Source organism: Rhinolophus sinicus, linkage group LG09, assembly GCF_036562045.2.
Source record: "Rhinolophus sinicus isolate RSC01 linkage group LG09, ASM3656204v1, whole genome shotgun sequence".
Lineage (NCBI taxonomy): Eukaryota > Metazoa > Chordata > Mammalia > Chiroptera > Rhinolophidae > Rhinolophus > Rhinolophus sinicus.
Genome location: NC_133758.1, coordinates 86257751 through 86282117, shown reverse-complemented (window position 1 = coordinate 86282117; position 24367 = coordinate 86257751). Strand labels below are relative to the sequence as shown.

Sequence of the window (24367 nt, the reverse complement as noted above, 5' to 3'; positions counted from 1 at the left end):
GGAATGCTGACACAGTTTTGAAATGGGTTAAGCAAAGAAATCACAAAAGGAAGTGACCTCTAAAATTTGTCTTTCAGATGACCTGGTGCTGACTGCATTTGTTTTATTATCCTGAACACCAGAAAAGGTTGTCTCAGGCAGCCAGTCAGTGCTGCACAAACCCGGACTGGATTTTAGCAAAACTTGGAGTTTTCCAAGTAAGAGTTTTCTATTTGGACTCTGTGCGTGCGTGTGTCTGTTAGTGGTGGAGGGGGGGTGTCATGGGGAGAAGAAATGTCCTGTTTGGTGATAATCTCAGAAAAATTAGGCAATGACAGCAATTAAGAGAAAAGGTACAAGACACAGAACTGGAAGCAAAATTTCAGCTGATGATAGCTCAATGTCAGTCCACAGAAGATGAAGGGCAGGAATGATAAGAGAGAGAAAGAGCCAGTTGCAGGCTTCTTAGGTCTGGAGTCTCCAAGCTTCTTGGTATGCCCAAGGGGGTTGAAATAGAAGGCAGGAGAGTACTGACCCAATTCCCTGTCCTGATTCTGGCATCCAATTCGGTCAAAAGCCTATTTTGAACAAATTCTTCTGCCTGTTCTTTTGCTACATCTACCCTGTTTCCCTGAAAATAAGTCCTAGCCAGACAATCAGCTCTCATGCATCTTTTGGAGCAAAAATTAATATAAGACCTGGTATTATATTATATTATATTATATTATATTATATTATATTATATTATATTATATTATATTATATTATATTATTATTAAGACCTGGTCTTATATTATAGTAAAATAAGACCAGGTCTTATATTAATTTTTGCTCCAAAAGACGTATTAGAGCTGATTGTCGGGCTAGGTCTTATTTTCGGGGAAACACGGTATTTTCATTTCGACTCTTGAAATAAAGTTTATTTTCTTTATAATTAACAAGTAACACACGTTTCATTGTTTAACATTTGGAAAAACACACACAAAAAGCAAATATAAATACTGATCATTCTACCACTAAAAAAATAACCACTATGGACATTTTGGGGTATTTTCTTTATATATATATATATATGTTTATGCATTATGTTTGTGCATATAATATTCAAAATATTAACCGTGCATGTTTTCTACTAACCTTCTTATAAAACCATGACGTCCTCACTCATGGGCAGCTGGATCGTGACTCAGAGAAGAAGCCAAAAATACTTCACAAGTTTGGGAAATCTGCTTTACTGAGGAATTGAGATAAATGTTTTCTTTTCTTCTCAGATCCCTAAATCCTATGAATGGTTTCTACATTAACCCCTCTTAGGGTTCATTTGAGCTGTTGTCAAGCTTTCTTCAACTTTTATTCTCTGTTGCACCCTCAAACCAGAGAACCACTTCTAGCTTGAGAGGTAATAGTGCAAAGCTTGATGTGATTTATTGCATATTTACTGCATATTCAAATCCCTTCAAGGCCTAGGCCTTTGAACCTCATTTTCTGCACCAAGACCCTAGGAACATAGCAAGAGTAGCAATGGCTTCATGGAGGATTCGGCAGACAGGGCAGAATCAGCTTTCTAGACTTCCCTGCAGCCCAATGTAGCACAGTCACAACAGAGGGGTACTGAAGAGGTTGGACATGAGACTGGTCCCGTATGTTTTAGGAACAACAGAATGAAATGCTGCCCATGTACCTACGAGGAGAAGGAGGCCACACAGAGAGAGAGAGACAAAACTAGACCCAAGTAGTTCTCTTGGATGAAATAAGGGATGATAAAGCAGCAGTGTTAACCAACTATCTAGGACCAGATTTGATGAGAAACATCTCAATAGATGCTAGCATGGCTAGATAACACCAAGCACTATATATCTACCTGCCCTGTAATTTTGGGCCTATATGAACTTCCGGGAACATGGATGCAGCCCTGCGGGAAAGGGCACAATCTCACATTAACCAAGAGGTCTTAGAATAGACACTAAACTAATTTATATGAAAGCAAAAGAAAACAAAATGTTTCAACATTTAAACATGGGTTGGTTCACCCGGGGGGGGGGGAGGGAGAGAGAGAGAGAGAGAGAGAGAGAGAGAGAGAGAGAGAGAGAGAGACCGAGATTCCCAGGAGTATAATTATGGTGTTGACCATGGAATCCACACTGGATAAGAGGAGAAGACATAAGAGGAATGAAAGAAGGCAAATGGAAGGCCCAGTAAGTATGAAATATTGTACTTGAGATGATAGTTGAGTCAAATACTCCAGAAGCATGGGAAGTGGTACACAGGGAGTGGGGTGCTGGTATTTGATATTTTGGATGTGGTGGTATTAATTTTGAAGACAAGTTCTCGGGTATGATCATGGGGATGGGTAGCTGAGGTAGACTGTAATAGACATTGATAAGGTGAAGCGATTGATGAATTGAGGGGTGAAAGTGTAGATGGACCATTCACAGTAGTGTTGAGATCAGTACGAATGATGACAACAATGATACTGGTAAGGAAATAGCACGGTACTTGATAGAAGGCAGCGATGAAAAGGTAGTTGGTGGTATTGTATAATGTCTTGTCTTCAAAGGTCCTGTAGTTTTTAAAGGAGAATGGAGGAGTAATGTTTTGAACGCAGAGAAGTCACACAAATAAGGTGTGAAAAGCAGAGAACACCCATCTCACCTTCAGGCCATGAAATACTTTGAGTTGAGAAGAAAAGCCACCTACACTTAAGAGGTTACATGATACATGGGGTCCTCAAGTTGTGGCGAGAATATAAAGGGATATTCAGAGGAGAAATTAGGGTTTCAGGATGTTTGAAGACAAAAGATGAGTTCCAGGAAGCAAAATGGAAATGTCTGTAAGAGGGCAATGCAAGTGAGAGACTAGGCCAGATTGGGGGAATCCACAAAACAATCTGAAAAAGAAACTAGGGGAAATGGATGAACTAGGGGAATAAATGTCAGGTGGTCCCTGAGTTAAATCAGGGCTTGAAGCACGATAGGACTGATCCAGGCAGACTGTGAGATGTGACGGTACCATTTAAGTCCAAAGAATCATTTAGCTGAACCACGTGAAACCAAATGGCCACTGTTCACTCCTACACCTAGATGTGTTATAACAGCCGAGGGGAGAGGGATCCCACCAGGAACACAAAGCTCAGGGAAGGCCTGTGTGCTTATTATCTCCTGCAGTGCTATGATGTGGTAGATGGGAAAAAAACTCACAGGGAAAAGAAAGATGCCTGTTCATTTATTACCAAGATAGAAGACTAAGAAGTGGGGAAAAAACTCACAGGGAAAAGAAAGATGCCTGTTCATTTATTACCAAGATAGAAGACTAAGAAGTGGAAAAAGGTGAGAATGAAAGAAATAGTGAAGCCGGGGATCTAGGCTGGGTAGGGAAGACATGGAACACATAACATGAATGACATATCATTAGCAAAAGGGATGGTTAAGACAGAAGATTTTCATGAATGTCACAACAGGATTATAGAGAATCAGGGAACGAGCTAAATGGAAAAAGAAGTGACAGTGTATTGGGATCAGGGAAAAGGGAATCACTGGCCTTCATGTTTTCATAGATTGAGGTGGTTTTGACAGATAATCAGGCATGTGGAGTGGCCATGGAAATGAAATGGGTACTAACAGAAATGCAGTAGTGTCAAGGTCACTGGAATTAATTAAAGAATTCAAGGAACTGTGAGTATAGAACATTAAATAATTCATCCACCTGACCTTTGAAGTTGCCTAGGATTATACTGCTTCCCAGTATCCCCATTTTGCTTTTCAATTTAATAGCAGTAGGCCAAGCTACCCATAAGTAGACTATCATCACTCATTGCATGGCATTTATGTCTAGAAACACTCTCTCCACCTTACCCTTCCAATTCTTTGCACTTAGGTGAAAGTCACACAGGACCACCGGAACTGGCAGTAGCATAGTTAGCAAGAGCAGTGGTCTAGTTCCTAGCTGCCTCGACCCACTGTTGCTTTATCTCATAATCCCATTGGAGGAGAAAAATGTAAGGGCTAGTAAGTGCTGGGGAACAACCTTTCCCAGAGCAGTGTATTTCATACACTTTCACTGTTCAAGAACTATTAATGGCTCTAATTTATAAAGCACTGAGACATGCCCCATGGAGAGTATAATATGGAGATACAAAGTAAGAAGTGAGACTTCTTTCTTCCATACACCTCCAATACCATGATTGAGAGTTTGGTGTGGTTCCTTCACAGTCTCTTTACATACATACGTCAACCGATATTCACATATACAGTCTCTCTCTCTCTCTCTCTCTCTCTCTCTCTCTCTCTCTCTCTCTCTCTCCCTCTCTCCCGTTCTCCTTCTCTCTCTCTCTCTCCTTTCTTCTCCTCTCTTCTCCTCTCCTTTACCCCCTTTCTTCCTTTGATTTCATAAAAATTTTACCATGTTATATACATGATGGTCTGTGACACACTTTTCACAATTAACAAAATGTAGAGGACAATTTTCTAACATAGATGAAATCAGTCTAGATATTCTGGTAAGCAGATGCTGAGACTGGAGTGCAAGAGGATTTAGGGTTTTTGTTTGGTAGAAATAAAAGCATACATTCACTCAGTCTGTGGCTGTATAAGACATTCCTGGGGCCATATTAATCTTCTCTAGCAAAAAATACCATGTCTTGCATAGCAGTTACCATCTCTTGAGATACTTATGAAGAAGGAACTAATCTCCATCATTCCTACCATGATACCATATTGTTTTATATTTGCTGTCTTAGTCGGGAGCAGTTTCAGAGGCTTATACTTGGCTTTCCCCACTGTGACAGCTAATGTGGGATTACTTAAAACTCCAATCGCCAGGTATGTAAATCCTTATATATACGAGGTCTGACAATGAAGTTCGCAAACTTGTTGCAATGATATTGCTAACTTCTTTTGATATCAGAGGGATTATTCATTATGAATTTGTACCAACAGTTAACCAAGTTTACTATTTGGAAATGCTGAAAAGGCTGCATGAAAAAGTTAGACGAAAATGACCTGAACTTTTTGCCAACAATTCATGGCTCTTGCATCACGACCGTGCACCAGCTCCCATGGCACTGTCTGTGAGGGAGTTTTTAGCCAGTAAACAAATCACTGTATTGGAACCCCCTCCCTACTCACCTGATCTGGCCCCCAATGACTTCTTTCTTTACTCAAAGATAAAGGAAATATTGAAAGGAAGACATTTTGATGACATTCAGGACATCAAAGGTAATACGACAACAGCTCTGATGGCCATTCCAAAAAAAGAGTTCCAAAATTGCTTTGAAGGGTGGACTAAGCACTGGTATTAATGTATAGCTTCCCAAGGGGAGTACTTCAAAGGTGACTGTAGTGATATTCAGCAATGACGTATGTAGCACTTTTTCTAGGATGAGTTCACAAATGTAATTGTCAGACCTCAGTATATTCAAGGACCAGGGAAATATCCTTTATCTCTACCCAATGTAGGATTTCTCTAATGGGAAACGTTTGCTCTGGAGCTCCCAGCTGGGTTGGCAGAGGGATGGCCTATGTAAAGCTAAGGGGAAGGAAGCAGCATTGGGTAGGGATAGTGGTACACATATGACCCCTTGAAAGGAAATACGGGGTGGAAAGCAGAATTAAGGAGGGACAGACTCAGACCACCATGCAAATCTGACAGAGCCTTGGCCAACCAAGAGAGGTCCTCAGAGCAAATAATTCCCATTAGTTGAGTCCCACGTTGAGGAGAAATGGCCAGCCCTAGGTGCTTATCTATCACTGCAGGCTGCATAGGAAGAGTGTGACCTCGGTTCAAATACTGCCTGGATCTCAAAGGCTCTGCAGCTGGATGCTGTCAGCTAACTTCACTTCTTCCTTGCAATTCACAGCAAGTATTTTAGTGCATGGGTACATCACTTATATATTCTTCCCCCAAGAGTAGACAAGTTGTTTGTTTTCAAATTTTTGTTCTTACAGGTAATACTGCAACGGACAGTCTTCTACATATATCTTTATGATCTCTGTTGGTAAAACTGTAGGATAAGTTTCTGGAAGTGGAATATGTTGAAACATGAGGTATCTGTCCTTAAAATTTTTATGGATTCTACCAATTGCCTTCCAAAAAAAAATTTTGCCAATTTTACACTCCCACAAATAGTGTAGGAGAATGTTCATTTCCCCAGGACTTGCCAACATGAGATGTGTTTAGCCTTTTTCATTATTTGCCAATCTGATGGCAGAACAATGATATCCCATTACCTTATTACTTTTTATTTTCCTACTCACTCTTTAGTATGAGCATGTTGCCTTTATTACATATTTGTTTTGCTTCTTCAGTTAATTTTTCATTTCCTTTGCTCACCTTCACTTATTACTTTGTAAAAGCAAACACCAAACACAATTGGGAAGAGTGCTAAGTCTGTATTTGGAACTAAGACAAACATTTTTTCTTGTCTTTCCACAAAAAATCAAGGTGTATCAAGATGTAGCTTCAGGATTCACTAGCTTTTTTCCTGATGACATTGGAGCCGCAGATGCAAAAAAGAATAAACTATTTTCTTTTGATGTTGCTTTAGTGAGGGAAGTATTTGGCCTTGATAACTAAGAGTAAGGAGGCCAAGAATGAAACCAAGTGCTGTTCTAGAAGGAAGTATTATGCACAGAAAGAAACAAACAAACAAAAAAAGGTGAGATACAGCTGTGGGTTAATAGGAGCCTTGTGTAGAAAAACTGGGGAGAGGCTCTCAGCCATTTATCTTCATTTCTCAGAAACAGCTTAATAGCCTTTGAGTTCTCATCTTTCCTTAACCAATAATGACAGCCATGACTGTTTCCCCAGTGGTTTCTCATTAACTCAAAGTGTTGCTAAACAAACTCATCATTTGTGTTCCCCCGTCCTCAGTCAACCTATCCTTTGACTTCCCTGCTTCTATTAATGAAATCATTCCCTCCCAGTAGTGCAGGCTCAGAACACCAGAGAACTTTACAAAAATTTTTCCTTCTCAGATTTGACAAAGGCTAGAGTCTACCAACAAAATGGCCCTTTTCATTCTCTCTCCCCATTGCCCCAACACCTTTCCTGTTTGTCTGCCTATGAACTTCTATTCAATCTTTGTAACTCAGATGACATGTCACCTCCTCCAAGGAAGTCTTTCCTGCTTGTCCTCCCCCATCCCCCCCAAAAAAACATACCTTATATGCATCGCACTATTTTTTCTTTAGATTATTTACATGTCTTTCTCCTATACTTGAAGACAAGGGCTATACTTTTTTTCATTTTTATGTCCCCAGAACCTGTAATAATGCCTGATACATAATGGTTGTTGAATGAAATCTAGTTGCACTGAATTTTTAACTGCTAACAAATTTGAGCAGGCAGCACATTGCTTAACAAGCTTCAACTGTTTCATGCTGCCTGCTCCTGGGATCTCAATGTCCTCAGACCAGATTTAAGACTTTCATGATATAACCCTGACCTCCCATTTCGCCCTACCTACAGGCACTGTAGACAGCAGCCAGACTAAACTACTTATTCTTTCTCTACTATATCCTTAGCTGCTATATTTGTGCTTTTGCTCAGGCTTAGACATCCTTTCCCATTGTCTACCAATAACTTGCCAACTCGTGCTCATCCTTCTAAGGTCATCCCAATTCTCAGAGGAAGCATTCCCTGACCCCCAACAAAGCTCACCCCTGAACTCCATTGGCATCACTGCCATCCAGTACCATTACTATCACCACCAACATGACACGTTGATTGATCTCTTTTATGAACTGTTTTTTAATGCATTATTTGTGAGTTCTTTGCCCTGAGGATTAAATGAAAGTCTCATAAGTTAAAAAAACAAACAAACACAAAGTTGGCTATTGTTTTCCATCACCCACCATTAGTCTGAGACACTTGAGAGAAGATGTTTTTGCATCCAACAAGGCATCTAGTCCAACTCCTGGCACCTAACATCCTCTAAAACACCAATTATAAAAAACATCAAAAAGTGATTTAGGCCATGCTTCCCCCAATCTCTTCACTAATATACTTTCACCAACATTCCCTTATATTCCCCAATAGAAGAATGCACCATCTCTTACAATCATCACTTTGTCAAAGAGACCCTCCTTGCCCACCAAATCTAAGGAAGATCCAGCCCACAATAATCTTCAGATGCATTTTCTTCATAGCTCTTGTCCTAATTTAATGTACATGCTTATCATCCATTTGTTTTTGCAATGTCTGTTTCCCCCACAAGTCTATACTCTCCATGAGGAAACAGATCATGACTGTTCCTGGCTGAAATAGTCACTTCTTAAATAATCATTTGCCTGTTACATATTTTGTAAGTATTTTCTCCAAGTCTGCTGCTCCTTTTTTAACTTTAAATATTCTATAGTCAACTCTGTTCATCTTTCCATCATGGCTTTTGAAGTTCCTGTTATGTATATTTTCAGTGGCTTCCTTGGAATATGATCCTAGCAGTAGAAATGTTGAATAGGCATCTCTTTAAGGGTCTTGATGCATCTTGTCAAATTGGACATGCCTAGCCCTCTGGCAAAAGTGTGACTTGCATTCTTAAAGCTCTACCAGTAGCCTTTTGTTAACAGGTTTTGCCAGGCAAGTTGGATAGAATTCATTTAATTCTAAGTACGCATGCCCCTGAAAACTTCAGGAATTGAATGCCTCAAGCAGAGATGCTATGTACTTTTCTGTGACAAGGGGAAACTTTGTCACACTCCCCTCCGACCATTAGCACCAAATCATTTGATAGTCCTCTCATGGTTAACCTTTCCTCAAATGAATGCTCAGATTTGTCCATACCCACTGCCCCAAAATAAGTCCCTTTGTTTTATTTCTGTAGCAACTGGATCGCCTCCAAGATTTGTGGTCAGCCTGAAAATGAGTCACTCTCTAATCATGGTACAGGTTTCCCCCCCCCCTCCCGCTCTCCAAAAGTAAAGTGTTCCTATGAAATCTTTCTTAACCTAAAGTGGCATTAAGGGAAGAAACAATTACCATTAATTTATATGGAAAAAATTTTGAGCATTCCCAGTCTCCAAAAATAAGCTGCCAAATCCTCTTAATTATATCCAGTTTTATGCTAAGTGTAACACCCTCACAGGCTCTTAGACTTTTATGATACCTTAGCACACATCTTGCTAACAGATGCACAAAATAAATTGAGATAAAGCACGGATGTTCACAGATACAGTTCAAAGCTAGGGTGGCTTGATGCTGAAACACTGAGTTTAGTTACCAGGGAAGGAGCTTGGTGGTGCCACTCTCGTTGCTGTGGATAAAGCTCCCTGTGAAACAAACACTGAATGTTATTTTCACTCCCCCCCCCTTTTTTCTTTTATAAAAGCAAAAATCCTCTTTGGATTTCTTTCGGTTATTGAAAATAGGTACAGGTCTTTCGTAAAAGCAAAGTGATGTAACAAACTTTTGAAAAGCAGGGTATACCTGCAACACATAGTGTCTTAGCCAACTGGGTAAACAGCGTGACCTGGCTATTCCAGTCCAGCTACCGTAAATGTTGCCAATTATAACAACAGTTCCCATAATAGAGAAATGACATTAAAGAATGTAATGCACTGTGACAGTAACCTGATAAATATTATTGGATGGGATGACATGGAGACAAAAGTTTGGTGAACCTGGTTCACATTTAGCCCTGAGGCACTCTGTGAACATCATAAGACTTCACCTGACTTTTAATCATCGCCCAGCCATAGGTCAGTAGTACTGGGTAAGCCAGGCCAAGCACTCAATGGGGTTTTTCTAAATTAGAACTGCTTATAATGCATCATTTCCATTACCTTTCCTCTGCAGATTAAAGAGTATAAGTCTTTATAATACACATTTTGGCTTATTCCAAATCCCACACACATGGTAAGAAAAAGCAAATGCATGCTTTTCTATTTTGTTCTTAGGATTTATTCCAGGCAAAAGCAGGTATTTTTACCTTAAATTTACTTGCTTCATCCGAGAATTTGATTTAGTCTTTTGGCTTCTGGAACACATTTTCTGTTTTTGTTTTTGCTTTATCAGGCTAAGCAAATATGTAACAAAGGATTCAGAATATAAAAATATAATTCATAGTGGTATCAAGGCTCACCGGCAAGTGGAAATGCAATTTGTTTCCCCAACTGTTTAAGCTGGAGTAGCAATAAAGCAGGGTGGGTGGGAATCACAAAGATGCATCAGACATGGTACCAACCCTGATCCTTTTCAGAGGAAGGGGTGCAGAGAGGGACAATATAAGAACATAAACAGCTACACTATAATATCATAAGTGACAAAAGCCATATTTGGGAAAGGAAGTAAGGTGAAGCAATTAGGAAAGGTCTCTTGTAGCACATAGTTTGTGCTGGACTTTTAAGGATAGAAAAGAATGTCTTAAGCAAAGATATGCATTAAGAATATTTTATACAGGGGAACTGAGCGAGCAAATATTGTGATGGGAGGAAAAGCAGGTGAGTCAGACTGACAAATTGATCCCTTTTTTATTTTGTTTTTAATTAACAGAGTTACACCTAATGGAGAGAATGTGTTACGGGTGAGAAATAAACTGATGGCCTTTTATCTCCGCAAGAATAAGTTAATGTATTTTGGGCCGTCTCAGCAAAAACAACTTCCAGTTCCTGACGTGCGCTGATCTCTCGCTGCAAGAACTCTTTAGGGTGGTTATTCCCCTCGCTATCCAATGGCAGAGAAGTCCATACTTTTCAACGCAGCTGATTGGTTACTGTAAAAGCCCCGCTCTGAGCAAGGACCAATGAGCTCCTGAAGTCCAGATTCTTGGAAATAGTTTCTGGCCGGGAATGTGTGACATTGAGACAGTCTCGCACTTGTAAACAAGGACGAGTCTGGGTGGGGCCCCAGCCCACGCGATCTCGGGCCCTGTCCCAAGTGGCTGACCTCCAGCCCACCTACCTCCAGATGTCCGCTTTGGCTTCCAACTACCTTCTTCACAACAGGGCACTGTCCGGACAGCCGCCGGGAGGCGGGGCCCAAAGTTCTTCATCTGAGCCGATTGGCTCGGTCCCAGGCTCAGGACGTGTTTCCAAGTCCCAGTGACTCCTCCCCTTTGGAGTTGGGGGGAGCGTGCCGGGAAACAAATAAAACTGCAGGAGGCGGCCGGTGGTGGCAAATCGAGCACTAGAGTCTCAAGCCACTCACGTCTCCTTTGACTCACTGCCCGACTCCTCGGCTCCGAAGCACCCCTGACCCTCAGCCCAGATCGGGGTGCCGCAGCCCGCCAGCATACTTGTCTTCGTCTCCCGGACGCGTCCCGCCGCCTCCTCGGTTCCAGGCTCTGTCCCTGTCAGTCTTCACCCTCAAGTCAGCCCTAGCTCCTGCCAGGCCTCGTGCACATCAAGATGAAGGCGGCCCGCTTCGTGATGCGCAGCGCCCGCTTGCTGAGCAGCGCCGGCCTGGTCCCCCGCGAGGTCGAGCATTTCTCGCGCTACAGCCCGTCCCCGCTGTCCATGAAGCAGCTGCTGGACTTTGGTGAGCGGGGGACGTAGGGCCCGGTGGGTGAGCTGGGACTAGGGTACCGCTTTAATTTTCAATCCCGGTGCAGGATAGGCTGGGTTCAGTGCTAAATACCAACTGGGGTCCGCTTTGCTGCTGAACCTGGAGCCTTGACGCTAGTGCACCTTGCCTTTTCCTGGATCTGCTTTCTTTCTGACAGGTTGTGCCTGCAGGTCGAGGTCACTTGCAGCCCCGCTGATGCTGGATGGTTTGAGCTCATCTTTCCTCTTTTTTCAGTTCAAAGCTTTCATCAAAATACTTTTTGCTTTCAGTCAGCATTTAACAGTGAACGAGAAACCTCATTCCCTCACGGCTTAGTACTTCTTGGAGAAGATTCCTAATATTATAAAGTAGCCTCAAATTAATTGAGATTTTTATCCCTTAGCCACCCTCCACAGGGTACATCTCTGTGTTCCTAACACATTTCTTCCTTTACCGGTATAGTTTTCCATATATTTGCATTACTGCTGAAAATATTTACAAACTTTCTGCAGTAACATTAGGAGGAAAATTTCAAGGATTTAAATGTGTTATTATTTATCACTAGTCTGGAAACATCACGACTTCCACCTTACCCCCTTATCTCCCCCTCCAGTTTCATATCTACAACTCTGTGAACGATGTCTCACTGTCATTGTGGTGTTGACCAAACCCTGCACTCTAATGAATACTAAGAGCTGTGGGCTATTCTGACTTCTTAGAAGTGAATCCTCTTCAAAAAGAAAAAAACAATAATTCTCAAATTGGTCACTTAAAAAAATAAAAAGAAAGACTATGAAGAAGATACTCCTAAATTGTCTATAAACAGTAACCCAACTGAGGGTGAAATATAATTTTATAATATATGTGTTCATTCAATATTGGATAGTTGATGCTATTCAAATATATCATTTAGACATAGTTGTTTCCAAAAACGAAATAAATATTATTATTACAGGTTCGGAAAATGCATGTGAAAGAACTTCTTTTGCATTTCTGCGACAAGAATTGCCTGTGAGGCTCGCCAATATCCTGAAGGAAATTGATATCCTCCCTGATCGATTAATAAATACCTCTTCAGTGCAGTTAGTTAAAAGCTGGTAAGTGATGAACCATTCTGAAACAATCTTGAGTTTTAAGACAGTTATCTAAGTATGAATTGTTCTAAAATATTACCATCATAATTGGAAACCAGGTAATCTGAGTAGTAAATACTTTTGAAATATGTAAACATTTTGTTTCATTAATTTAGGTAAGTTATCTTAAGAGTAGTTTTAAGCTAGAAACAGACATTTTTAACCTAAAAAAGTAAATACATTCACAATGTAATTTTTACTTCTAGAACTATAAAAAATAATTGAGTTACTATTTCAGTTTTATATTTTAAATAATAAAAGACAGTTTAATATTGCAAAAGGAACCTTATCCTACAAATAGATAGATATGAAGACCCGGTATTATATATCACATTATATTATATTATATTATATTATATTATATTATATTATATTATACCCGGTCTTATAGTAAAATAAGACTGGGTCTTATATTAATTTTTGCCCCAAAAGACGCATTAGAGCTGATTGTCCGACTACATCTTATTTTCGGGAAAACACGGTATTTAGAAAGAGCCTAATCTTTGTTATTTACAAACCAATTAATAGAGCAGGCTCTGGGTTCAAGTGGTGCTTTTGTCTCTTCCCAGTTGTAGAATACTTGTCAAGTGTCTTAAATTCTCTATGCCTCAATTCTCCCATCTGTTATTGAAGGGAGTAAAGTATATGCCTCAGTGACATATTTGAGTATAATTGAATGAGCTAATTCAATGAAAAACACTTACAAAAGTATCTGGCACACAGCCAGCACTCAGAAAGTGTCAGTTATTATCATCTCATTTTATAAATAAGGATAGTGAAGCTTAAAGAAGGTAGATAATCCAAAGGAGCAGATTTTCAGAAAACAGAGCCAGGATATGCACTGAGGCAGGTATGCACCAGAGCCTCATCCCAATCCACTGACTGCACAGCTTTTTGTTCTTTGATTCAAGAAACATAGGTATTACATACCCATTAAACAATTACAATCTGAAACATATGCAATCTGTAGTATTTACTCCTGCTTTCAAGACTTCTGTTCACCTATGAATGGAGTAGGAAAAAATATGAAGACGTTCTTAAAAAGTTGTTTTTAAACGCTTTTCTATAAAAAGGTGAAAACATTTGCCAAACAAGACAGAAAACAATTCTGATCTGGAATAAAGAAATGTAAATTTAAGTTAGAAAGTTAAGGGTTAAGTTGTAGCTTTCTTTTTTAAAGACTTACTGTTTGCCAAATGTCTTGGAGTTTTAATTTTTAAATTTTTTATTAAATTTATTGGGGTGACATTGGTTAGTAAAATTACATAGGTTTTACATGTACAGTTTTTCAATACATCATCTATATGTTGCATTGTGTTTTCACAATCTGGAGTCAGTTCTCCTTCCGTCACCATATATTTGACCCTCTTTGCCTTCTTCTCCCCTCCCTTACCCACTTTGGTAACCGCTAAACTGTTGTCTGTGTGTATGAGTTACTGTTTGTTTGTTTTGTTCATTTATTGCTTTCATTTGTATGTCCCACATATGAGTGAAATCAGTTGTATGGTTCTCGACTTTTTCTGTCTGGCTTATTTTGCTTAGCATGATAATCTCAAGATCCATCCATGTTGTAGCAAATGGCAGTATTTCATCTTTTCTTATGGCTGAGTAATATTCCATTGTGTATATGTACTACATCTTCTTAATCCAGTCATTTATTGAAGGACACTTTGTGTTTCTATGTCTTGGGCACTGTGAATAATGCTGCAATAAACATTGGGGTACATATAATTTTATGGATACATGTTTTCAGATTTTTTGGGTATTCACTTAGGAGAGGGATTGCTGGGTGGTTTGGTCATTCTAAATTTTTTGAGGAACCTCCATACTGTTTTCCATAGTGGCTGTACCAATTTACATTCCCACCAGCAGTGTATGAGTATTCCCTTTTTTTGGAGTTTTAACTTTAAGCATTACACTTGCTTTGTCTTTTCAATTCATTTGAAAAAGACATTCTATTTTCAGTCACTCGTATCTGACTATTCAATTTTAAAACTTAAAGCATACCTGTCACTTTACAGGTATATCCAGAGCCTGATGGATTTGGTGGAATTCCATGAGAGAAGCCCAGAAGACCAGAAAGTGTTATCAGAGTAAGTTTCACACATTAGAATACGTGTCTAAAACTTTGACTATTTCCAGACATACACCTATAATAAGGGATACACACACTTATAATACATTTATAATCTAAGGAATATAAGTGAATGAAACTTATTTGAACTTTCACTAACTATAAATATTTTTTGGCTTAGTTTTGTAGATACTCTCATCACAGTTCGAAATAGACATCATAATGTTGTTCCTACAATGGCACAAGGAATCATAGAATATAAAGATGGCGGCGGTACAGTTGATCCAGTCACCAATCAAAATCTTCAGTATTTCTTGGATCGATTTTATATGAACCGTATTTCTACCCGGATGCTAATGAACCAGCACAGTAAGTTAGTTCATCATGGTCATGATATATAGAGATGGGCGTAGCATATAAGCCATACTCCATCTCTATCTAGATTTTTCACTATTTGGTGGGTCACATTCTTTGTCAGTGGTAATTCTAATCATTATCCTGATTTTTATAACAATAATTTTTGTATTTATTTTCCAACAGTTCTTCTATTTAGTGACTCACAGACAGGAAACCCAAGCCACATTGGAAGCATTGATCCAAACTGTAACGTAGCTGCAGTGGTCCAAGGTAATTTCTAAATTTTTGCGTTTCCCTTATTGAGAATGTACACTATATGATTGATATATAGTTGAGGTGACTGTGAATGAATTTATATTTAGAGTGTTCCCTTTATATTTTTTGTAAATACTGGCATAAAGGTCCTTTGCTTTTGAGCGCCAGGGGTTTAAGCATACATTTGTAATATAAAAAAATCCAAACATCAGTGGCTAATTTGCCATATTTTTATATATTGTATTTGATCTCTGAAGTATACATATTACTATTGCTATAGCTATAACTTAAGCACTGTCATAAGTTTTCTTCAATAAAATATTTAAAAGGTATTTTTATATACATAAACTTTTACTCTAATAAATATTTTACATTAAGGGTGGCGTACACACTGAAGATTACTTGAAAATTTTACGTGGCACAAATTCATTTCATCATTATGAAAAAACACTTCTATTCCAGATGCCTTTGAGTGTTCGAGAATGCTTTGTGATCAGTATTATTTAACATCTCCAGAATTAAAGCTCACACAAGTGAATGGTAAGCTATAAATAAAATATATTTTAATCTATGGAAAATTCAGTGTTCTCCCAGTATGATTACTTCTTGTAAATACAAGGCAACTTTTGTGTTCCATTTTTTCCCTTCTAAACTTGCATAGAATTTGTATACATTTTTTTGAAGTCAAGGTTCTCTTGATTTCAACTGGAAAGTTCCAATTGAGCATATTGAGTTGCTAATGACAATTCATAAAGAATAGTTTGAACAAATAATTTAGGATTTAGAGTAGCAACTAAGTTCCAATACCTTAGACAAAAAAAAAAAAAAAAAGATTGCTTACTACAGAATACAGGGGATGGGGGGCCAGAAGCAAGAGGAACCAGTTGGTAGTTTAGGAAATATCCTCTTAAAGCAGTTACTCATAAGATCTGGAATCAAAAATACTTTAAATTGCACCATAAGAAATAAGCCAGTCTCAGAAGGACAAATACTGCATGATCCCACTTACATGAGGTATTTAAAATAGTCAAACTCATAGAAACAGAGAGTAAAATGGTGGTTGCTAGAGGCTGCCTGGTGGGGTGGAATAGGGAGTCACTATTCAATGAGCATAAGATTTCAGTTATGCAAGATGAATAAGTTCTAGAGACCTGCTGTACAACATTGTTCCAATAGTCAACAATACGATATTGTATATGTACATGTAAATATTTAAGAAGGTAGATGTCATGTTCAATGTTCCTACCAAGAATATTTTTTTAAATTACACTATAGGTACGTATATACCAGTTTTGGAAGCAGAGTTGAATAGCTTCAACTCTAGGGTACCTGAAAAGATAAAGTCTTCCCATATTGACTGAAGTGATTACATGTTGAATGCAAGGCACAATTTTTATCCTATCCCATAGTTGCTTCTTAAAGCACAATAGTATACTTAAATTGGAATAACATTCTACTTTCAATTCAAAGTAAACATCTTTTCCAAGTAATAGTTATACATGAACAATGTTTATTGGTGGTGAGAATTAAAATCAAGTTGCTCAAATTAAGAGTAGCCTAACTCATGAATTGGGGATATGCAAATATAACTGATTATGAAACTAAAAATAAGAGTACAAGCACAGATTGAAAAATATCTCTAAATATTAACAGCATTGCTGCATAATACTTGTAAATAAATTGCTTGAACTGTTTGATAAAATAAAGAGGGAACTGAGCCAGACATTATGCTTTCTGATTCAAACTTTGCCAAGGCCTGGGACACCAAAGAATAATACTTTTATTTTTCTTTTCAAACAGTGTTATGAGATTTTTGTTTCTTGTTTTCTTTAGCCTCTTGGTGAAACTTAAGCATATTTAGTTTATAAGATTTAATGTTTGGGTGATAAAAATAAAAAATAATCAAATGTGTTATTTTTTTCCCCATGCATTATTTTGTAAATTTCCATGGGCTACGTCAATTTCAAAACATGAAAATTATAGCTAGCATTAATTTTGACATTATACTATAGACGTATTCATTTTTTCTTCTTTCTTACAGTGCATATAATTTTAACTCTGAGATTGTCCAGTACAGAAGTTTTGAAAATAGAAACAAATAATCCATGCAATCTAATTGATAGCACCCTTGTTGCACACTTCATCTGACTTTATACATTGGCAGAGAAATGCAAAAATTAATCATAGAGCACTGGGTAGCAACTGTAGTAGCATTTTGAAAATAAACACGTTGTGTTTGCTGTTTAAGAGGGAAGGCTCTAGAGCAGGATTTTGCAGTGAGAAGGATGGGGAATATTCCAAACCTGTTTAAGTCTAAAATGTTAATCAAATAGATATGGAAGTTCATTTTAATGAAATATTTGTTTACCAATTCTAACGAGCTGAATTTTTCTAGGAAAATTTCCAGGGGAACCGATTCACATTGTGTACGTTCCGTCTCACCTTCACCATATGCTCTTTGAACTATTCAAGGTATGACACTGTACAATAATTGCAGTTTGTTTTTGTTTTTTTTGATTCACTGTGCACATTTTTATTTCCTTTATCATTCTGACTAACCAGGAGCCTCACTATCTTCTCCCAAGCGTGCTTCTGTGCTCCTAACAGAAGGTGGCGACTGTTAATGTTTGAAAGGGAACATTGAGTCCCTTGTAGCTTCCGCATGTATTTGAGAATGCACAATATGATTCATGGTGTGTCAGTGCCCCCTATTCCCATTATATTTGCAGGTGCCCAACAAAGCACTATTCATTCGTGTATTTGTTAAGGAGGGGCGGGGTAAATGCTGTAGGGATTGAGGCCTTGTTACTTCCACCCCCGCAGGCTGATCCAATTCCAAATCCAGAGGTTCGGGTCCAGAATTAACTGTAGGTGGCAGGGCCCCAACCTGAGTCTAGAATACACGCAGAAGACAGTCCATTCTTTCAATGATCTACATTAATGTGCATATGACTCACCTGGGGGTTTTGTGAAAAGGCAAATTCTGATTCACTGGGTCTGGGGTGGGGCCTGAGATTCTAATAAACTAATAGGTTATGGGTCTGGTCCACAGTCCACATTGAATGGTTAGACTGTAGGGCAGTGCTTTTCAAACTTCCATGTGCATTCGAACCACCTGGAGGGCTTGTGAAAACACAGATTCTTAGGCTCTGCCCCCACAGATTTTAATTCTCTAGGTCTGAGAATTTGCATTTCCAAGAAACTCTCAGAGGATGGGGATGTTACTGGCCTGGAGTAACCAGGTGCTAAAATCAAATCCTGTCCTGGGTTCTAAGACCGAATTACAATTCTGTACTTAACACCAAAAAATGGAAAAACATGTGAAGCTTTCTTTGTGATAATCCCAATAGTCCTTCTGGACTGGAGAGGAGGAAGCCTAAAGAAAGTGAAATCTGCTTCTAATTCTTCTCAGAATTTACTGTTTCCTAACTTATTCTAATGTTAGTTCAAGGAGGTATTGATTATACAACAAACATTTGATCTATGTTATTTCACTTCAGCTAATGATTAAAACTTAATATTAAATGGAAACCAGAAAGCAGATAATTTACCAGCAGAAGGTTAGAGAAGAAAGTGAGTGAAACAAACCAAAACTGTGTCTGTACGAGATTCATCCAGTTGTCTGAAAACTTGTTTGAGTTTCTTTTTTGTGAAAAGACAAAAGATACTTTTTTTGTTGATTTGATTCATTTTTAAATTGAATGGTCCAACTCAGTTATATTTTGCCTTCACTGGTAAAAGTTACGATAATCACATGCAAATTGAAATTGAATTTAGAATTATTTAGTATCCTTTTTAAATAGCAACAACTTTTTCCCAGCAAATTTTATAAAAGCCAATACATTGGTTCAGTGATTCGCTGTTCATTTGTTATGTAATAGTCTTTGGTGTTTGGGTGCAAAATGTAATGGAAAGACAGAAAAGAGAGTATTACAAAATAGACTATAAAAAACAATTTCTACCTTTAAATTAAGCTTACAAATAAGAACTTGACAACTAGCAGAACTGTTTTTCCGTTAGACATTATTCCCAGGTGCTACATTACATGGTAAATGAGTATTTTTCATTATATGTCTGCATGACACATTCATAAATGGCTATTTAAAGAGCTGTTGTAACTACTAAATTAAAAAAAAATAGGAACTTTGAATTACTGTCTGTGCTGCTTTTATTTTTAAACATAAAAAAATAGTTATTTATTGTCCCTCATTCTTCTGCCATTGAATTCCTTATGGTGTTGCTTTCTTTAGAATGCAATGAGGGCAACAGTTGAACACCAGGAAAACCAGCCTTCCCTTACACCAGTTGAGGCGACTGTTGTCTTGGGAAAAGAAGACCTTACAATTAAGGTAACAATTCTCTATTTTTCTTTTGAGTCTCTCTTGAGAGAATTAATTATTTTGCTGCGACCTTCAGATGTTTTCCTGTGGCTTGTACTATCTAATTGGTGCCACTTAGTATGTTTTGAAGATTTTTTGCTAAAATTCAATATAACAGTAAATTTATTACCACATAACAAAATAAACGTAATTTATGTACAAAGCTCAAAATGTTATTAAATGCATAAAATAGTCAACATATCAACTTTTCATTTTGGTGGATTTTTGACACCTTTTGAAAAAAAAACTTGAAATCAATGAATGCAGTGAAAGAGTTAAAAAAGAGGCCATGATAATAAAGCTCTCTGCTTTGAGCAATAGATCAAAGTCATCTATCAGGTGACTTTTAAATGAAGGAAAGACATTTTTATACAAACAAATGCACTTTGTTTTTCATGTGTAGCTCTGATGACTTGTTTGTTTGTTTGTTTAAGATTTCAGACAGAGGAGGTGGTGTTCCCCTGAGGATCACTGACCGTCTCTTTAGTTACACATATTCCACGGCACCAACGCCTGTGATGGATAATTCCCGAAATGCTCCTTTGGTAAGACCAATTATATGGCTAAGTTCATCCCAGCCACCTAGTTCTAAAGGTAGAGGAAGGATTAGAAGGAAGTATGTAGGCAAGCTCATCAATTTAGTTAAATTGGGCATGGGGGCTGTATGAGAAAGAATGATAAAGCAAGCTAAAAATGGTGAAACAATTTAAAGGGTCTCTGATTGGAAGCAGAAGATACTTATCTAGGTTCTAAGACATCAGTAACAGGTAGGATAATAACTCCCTCCCACAGTGTATTGTAATGATCACATCCACGGTTCTTTACCAATACCATCTTTCCCCTCCAGGCTGGTTTTGGTTATGGTTTGCCGATTTCTCGTCTATATGCCAAGTACTTTCAGGGAGATCTGCATCTCTACTCTTTATCGGGATATGGAACAGATGCTATCATCTACTTAAAGGTATACTTTAAAGTCAATAGAAAAAAAATCATGCTTCTGAGATGATTGCTTCTCTCCCAGCCCTGAGTCCACTGTGAATACCCCAAACTGAGTCAATGCAAATAATGACCACATTCTGTTTTCTCTTTGGTATGTGTATATATACGATTTAATATTTAATTGGGCAACTTAACCAAAAGGAAGTGGAACCAGGTCTACCTGCCTCCAGTGAAGCAAAATTGTTTCCCAAGAAGCACTTTAGTTTCAGAATGAGAACATGCTCATGTGATTTTTTTTAAGGCAACTCCTTTGGCTTCTGTGAGAATAACTGTACTTTTGTTTTGCTTAAACTTGTGGGAAATATATGCTAATAATGTTCCAGCCTCAAAAACAACAGATATCAAGATACTCATGACCTTAAGCTGACCTATTAGAAATCCAGAAAGGAAAGCTGAGTTCTCACTAGTTGTCAGTGGGATGTTTGGCATTTCCTGTTTAAGCTTTAAAGCTGGGTGCATGTTTTATCTATTTCTGGTAAAGCCTCAATTTATTTGTTAAGGTCACTGTCCTGATTCCGTTTATCATTTGCCAACTATTTTGACTGAAAATATATTTACACATATTAGCACCTAAAAGATTAAGCCTCCAGGCTCCCATTCTGTGCCAGGGAATTATTTGCCAAATGAATCTTTGACCATCTAAGATAATTAACGTATTTATTTCTTAAATGAGCCAAAGTTTTCAAAGTATTGGGAAGAATTAATAGATTGTATATTTGTAGTATCAGATTTTAATAGATTAATAGTATCAGATTAGGACTCTTTATCACAGATATTACAGTTTTGCCTGGAAAGGATAGCTTTGCTATTCAACTCTATCGTATCAGTAACATCCAAAAAAGGAACGTGTGTAAATATTGAACACAAATTCTATTCCTTAATTTATAATTGTATATATACTATTTCATCCCCTATAGGGTAGATATAATATTTATTTTTTAGTTTTCTTTTATACAATGCCTAGCATTCTGTGGGCCCTGGTGTACTCTTATTACTAAATCAATCAGAGAATGTATTTGAATGTTTGATATATATATATTTTTTACCTCTGAATTTATTTTGAATAATCTCTTGGAGTATAAATTATGCCATAAATAATTTCTTTGGTTTGATTTTTTTTTTTCTGCCCTCTCCTTTCAGGCTTTGTCTTCTGAGTCTGTAGAAAAACTGCCAGTCTTTAATAAATCAGCCTTCAAACATTATCAGATGAGCATTGAGGCAGACGACTGGTGTATCCCAAGCAAGGAACCAAAGAACCTGGCAAAGGAAAAGGTGGCTGTGTGATGAGGAATGCTCAGGACACTTGAAGGGATCAAAGTGGGTCTCCAGCCGTGCTGCTTCCGGAATGTTTGCATGTGAACTTTCGGTCCTTCAAAAACAAACAACGGCCACAAAAACTCGTTGAGCAGAACACCGAAGGGAAGAGGGCAAAACTCTTTTCTGTGACCCAGGAAAGCACAGCGCAGGACTACAGGAGTGAAGAGATGGCCAGCTCTTTATTCTTTCCACTTAGAATAATGCTTGGGTTTATATCAAATCCTAAAGAACATAATAAGCCTCAGTGTTTCACCTGTTTATCAACTAGAATGGGAAACGGAGAGAAGTGAAGCTACAGGCTAGCAGTCTCAGTAGACTGATATTTTAGACCTCTAGTTGGCATCATAAGATATTGATATTTATGAGACATCAAGTGTCAATTATACCAGTATTTTCCTGTCATTCAAAGCAGTAGGGTTAGGTGTACACTATATGATTAGAAATGTATATGAATGTACATTTTGTGTTCATTATATATCTGTGTGCTCTAGAGAGGGAAAACTGGTAACTAAAATAACATTCACTTTGAATAAGGAATGAGTCAAAACATGTTATTCAAAGTTACAGCCAAGGCATTGAGCCTATGTGAAAACTCAGAAGAAAGCCTTTTCTGATAAATACAGGATCTTTCTTATGCTGCTTTCCCTGTTAACACTTCACATAATAAGTGAACACTTAGTACCAGGTGCCTAGTACTGAATTTTAAAATATACACTGAATTCAGGATGTTGGCGGTTGGTGAGAGAGAAAGAATTGCCAAAGTGATAGCAAAAATATCCCTCACGTTGCTTTGTTTATAAATGAAATAGTAGATTGGAAAAACGAATGTTAGGGAAAGAAATCATGCATTCAGAACCTAACAAAGCAGGAAGGGCTGTTCTCTACTCTGCAGTGGTGGTAATGCAAAGGCATCCATTTTCTAGGTTTTAAAAGATATATTTTTGATATACTTAATTATATTCTCTACACTCCACTATTAACATATCTTTAAAACAAATATTCCCAATTATCAAATGGCTCAAGAACATTAGAATTGACATACTTCTTGGTGTATATTTAACAAGCAGCCTGGGAGTAAGAGGACTTCATGCTGGGGTATTTTCATCTGCGAATCACTGAGATTGAGAGCTAATGAATGACAGCTGTAGTGCATATGGAACTTTTGGGGAGTTCAGGTATGCAGATTGACGGAAGAAATGAAAAAAACAAAAAAAGAAAAGAAGGAAAGAAGGTGGGAACGAAGGAAGGACGGAAGGGAGGAAAGGAAAGGAAAGGAAGATGGAAGGAAGGGAAGCAGAAGGCAAGCATCTTGCTGATTTCTGCACAAGTTATTTCAAGAAATTATCCATATTTTCATGGATAAATTATTGGTAAGAAGATGAATTGGTGCCTTTCAAAACAGTATGACTTATTTAAATGGCTCTCTCACTTTTGCAAGACATTAGGCTTTAATGAGATAATAAACTCTCCCGTGTCAAATTGATATTCAAACTGGAATATAGGGAAAACTAGACCTTGCATTGGAAAATAATCAGTAATCTCTATGTGTTGAACTTAACATTTGTGTTTAATTTTGTCATGGCCTGTTGTGGTGGTGCTTCTGGGAGTGGTCATAGAAGCCTTAAACTATTTGTTGTGGATTTCAGATTTTATCATCAGAAGTTTTAGTGACTTTTCTTGATGATGGGATTCTGGCTTCTGATTACACAAAACTATTTCCCAGTCAAATATTTGCCAGTTATTTTGACTTTTAGATTAACTTAAAGGCTATTTGACTTTTCCGTTTTTACTGAAATTAAACATTTTTGCATGTAAATACTTGTATTTACCAAAGATTTAAAGCAGTTGATTAATTAATTAACCCAAACACTGTGAACTATCTTTAAAACACTAGAGAAAAAGAAATGTTGGGATCTCAATAACAGCAACTGTGTAAATGGAATTCTATAAAATAGAAGTAGTCTACATTGTCTACATTGGTATATGTGAAATTTATGGAAGAGCTTTAGGATTCTAGTGACTGGATACCGCACATTAAGACCCACTTAAATTATTCATGTATAAATTGTGTTTTTGTCTCCAGGCTCTGTACAGAGAAATGTGATAATTTTTATAATAAATATTTTTATTATAATAGTAGACATAGTCTTTTAAATTTCTTTTCTCAAATTAATGGCAAAATACTAAGAAGAATTTGAGGTACACATTTTCCTCACTTTATATTCAAGTCCAATTTATCTACATATTGGGTATAGCCTTTTAAAAGTATTAAAAACAACTTAAAACCTTAATTTTTAAACAAAATATACATACTTTATAGCAGTCCAGAAATTTCTAATCATCCTTTGCTTTCTTATTTATGCTCTATAACACATCAATGTGTATTTATTTACATGAAT

General features: G+C 37.6%; 1 protein-coding gene across 1 annotated transcript; it reads left to right on the top strand.

Moving 5' to 3' along the window:
* The first annotated feature begins 9659 nt into the window (after window positions 1-9659).
* On the top strand, window positions 9660-24107 carry PDK4 (pyruvate dehydrogenase kinase 4). The gene is made up of 12 exons (XM_019729746.2): window positions 9660-9828; window positions 10465-11448; window positions 12410-12551; window positions 14609-14680; window positions 14843-15030; window positions 15202-15288; window positions 15736-15813; window positions 17669-17745; window positions 19524-19622; window positions 20087-20197; window positions 20500-20613; window positions 21792-24107. Exons 2-12 carry the CDS (start codon window positions 11319-11321, stop codon window positions 21933-21935), a joined length of 1242 nt encoding a protein of 413 aa, XP_019585305.1. The 5' UTR covers window positions 9660-9828; window positions 10465-11318; the 3' UTR covers window positions 21936-24107.
* Window positions 24108-24367: the final 260 nt, after the last annotated feature.

What these genes read in the sequence shown, in the direction of transcription:
- PDK4 (XM_019729746.2), top strand. Translation starts at nt 11,319, where the DNA reads ATGAAGGCGGCCCGCTTCGTGATGCGCAGCGCCCGCTTGCTGAGCAGC. An exon ending in GACCAGAAAGTGTTATCAGA is followed by an intron (nt 14,681 to 14,842) that starts GTAAGTTTCACA and finishes TTTTTGGCTTAG; the next exon opens with TTTTGTAGATACTCTCATCA. An exon ending in TGCTCTTTGAACTATTCAAG is followed by an intron (nt 17,746 to 19,523) that starts GTATGACACTGT and finishes TGCTTTCTTTAG; the next exon opens with AATGCAATGAGGGCAACAGT.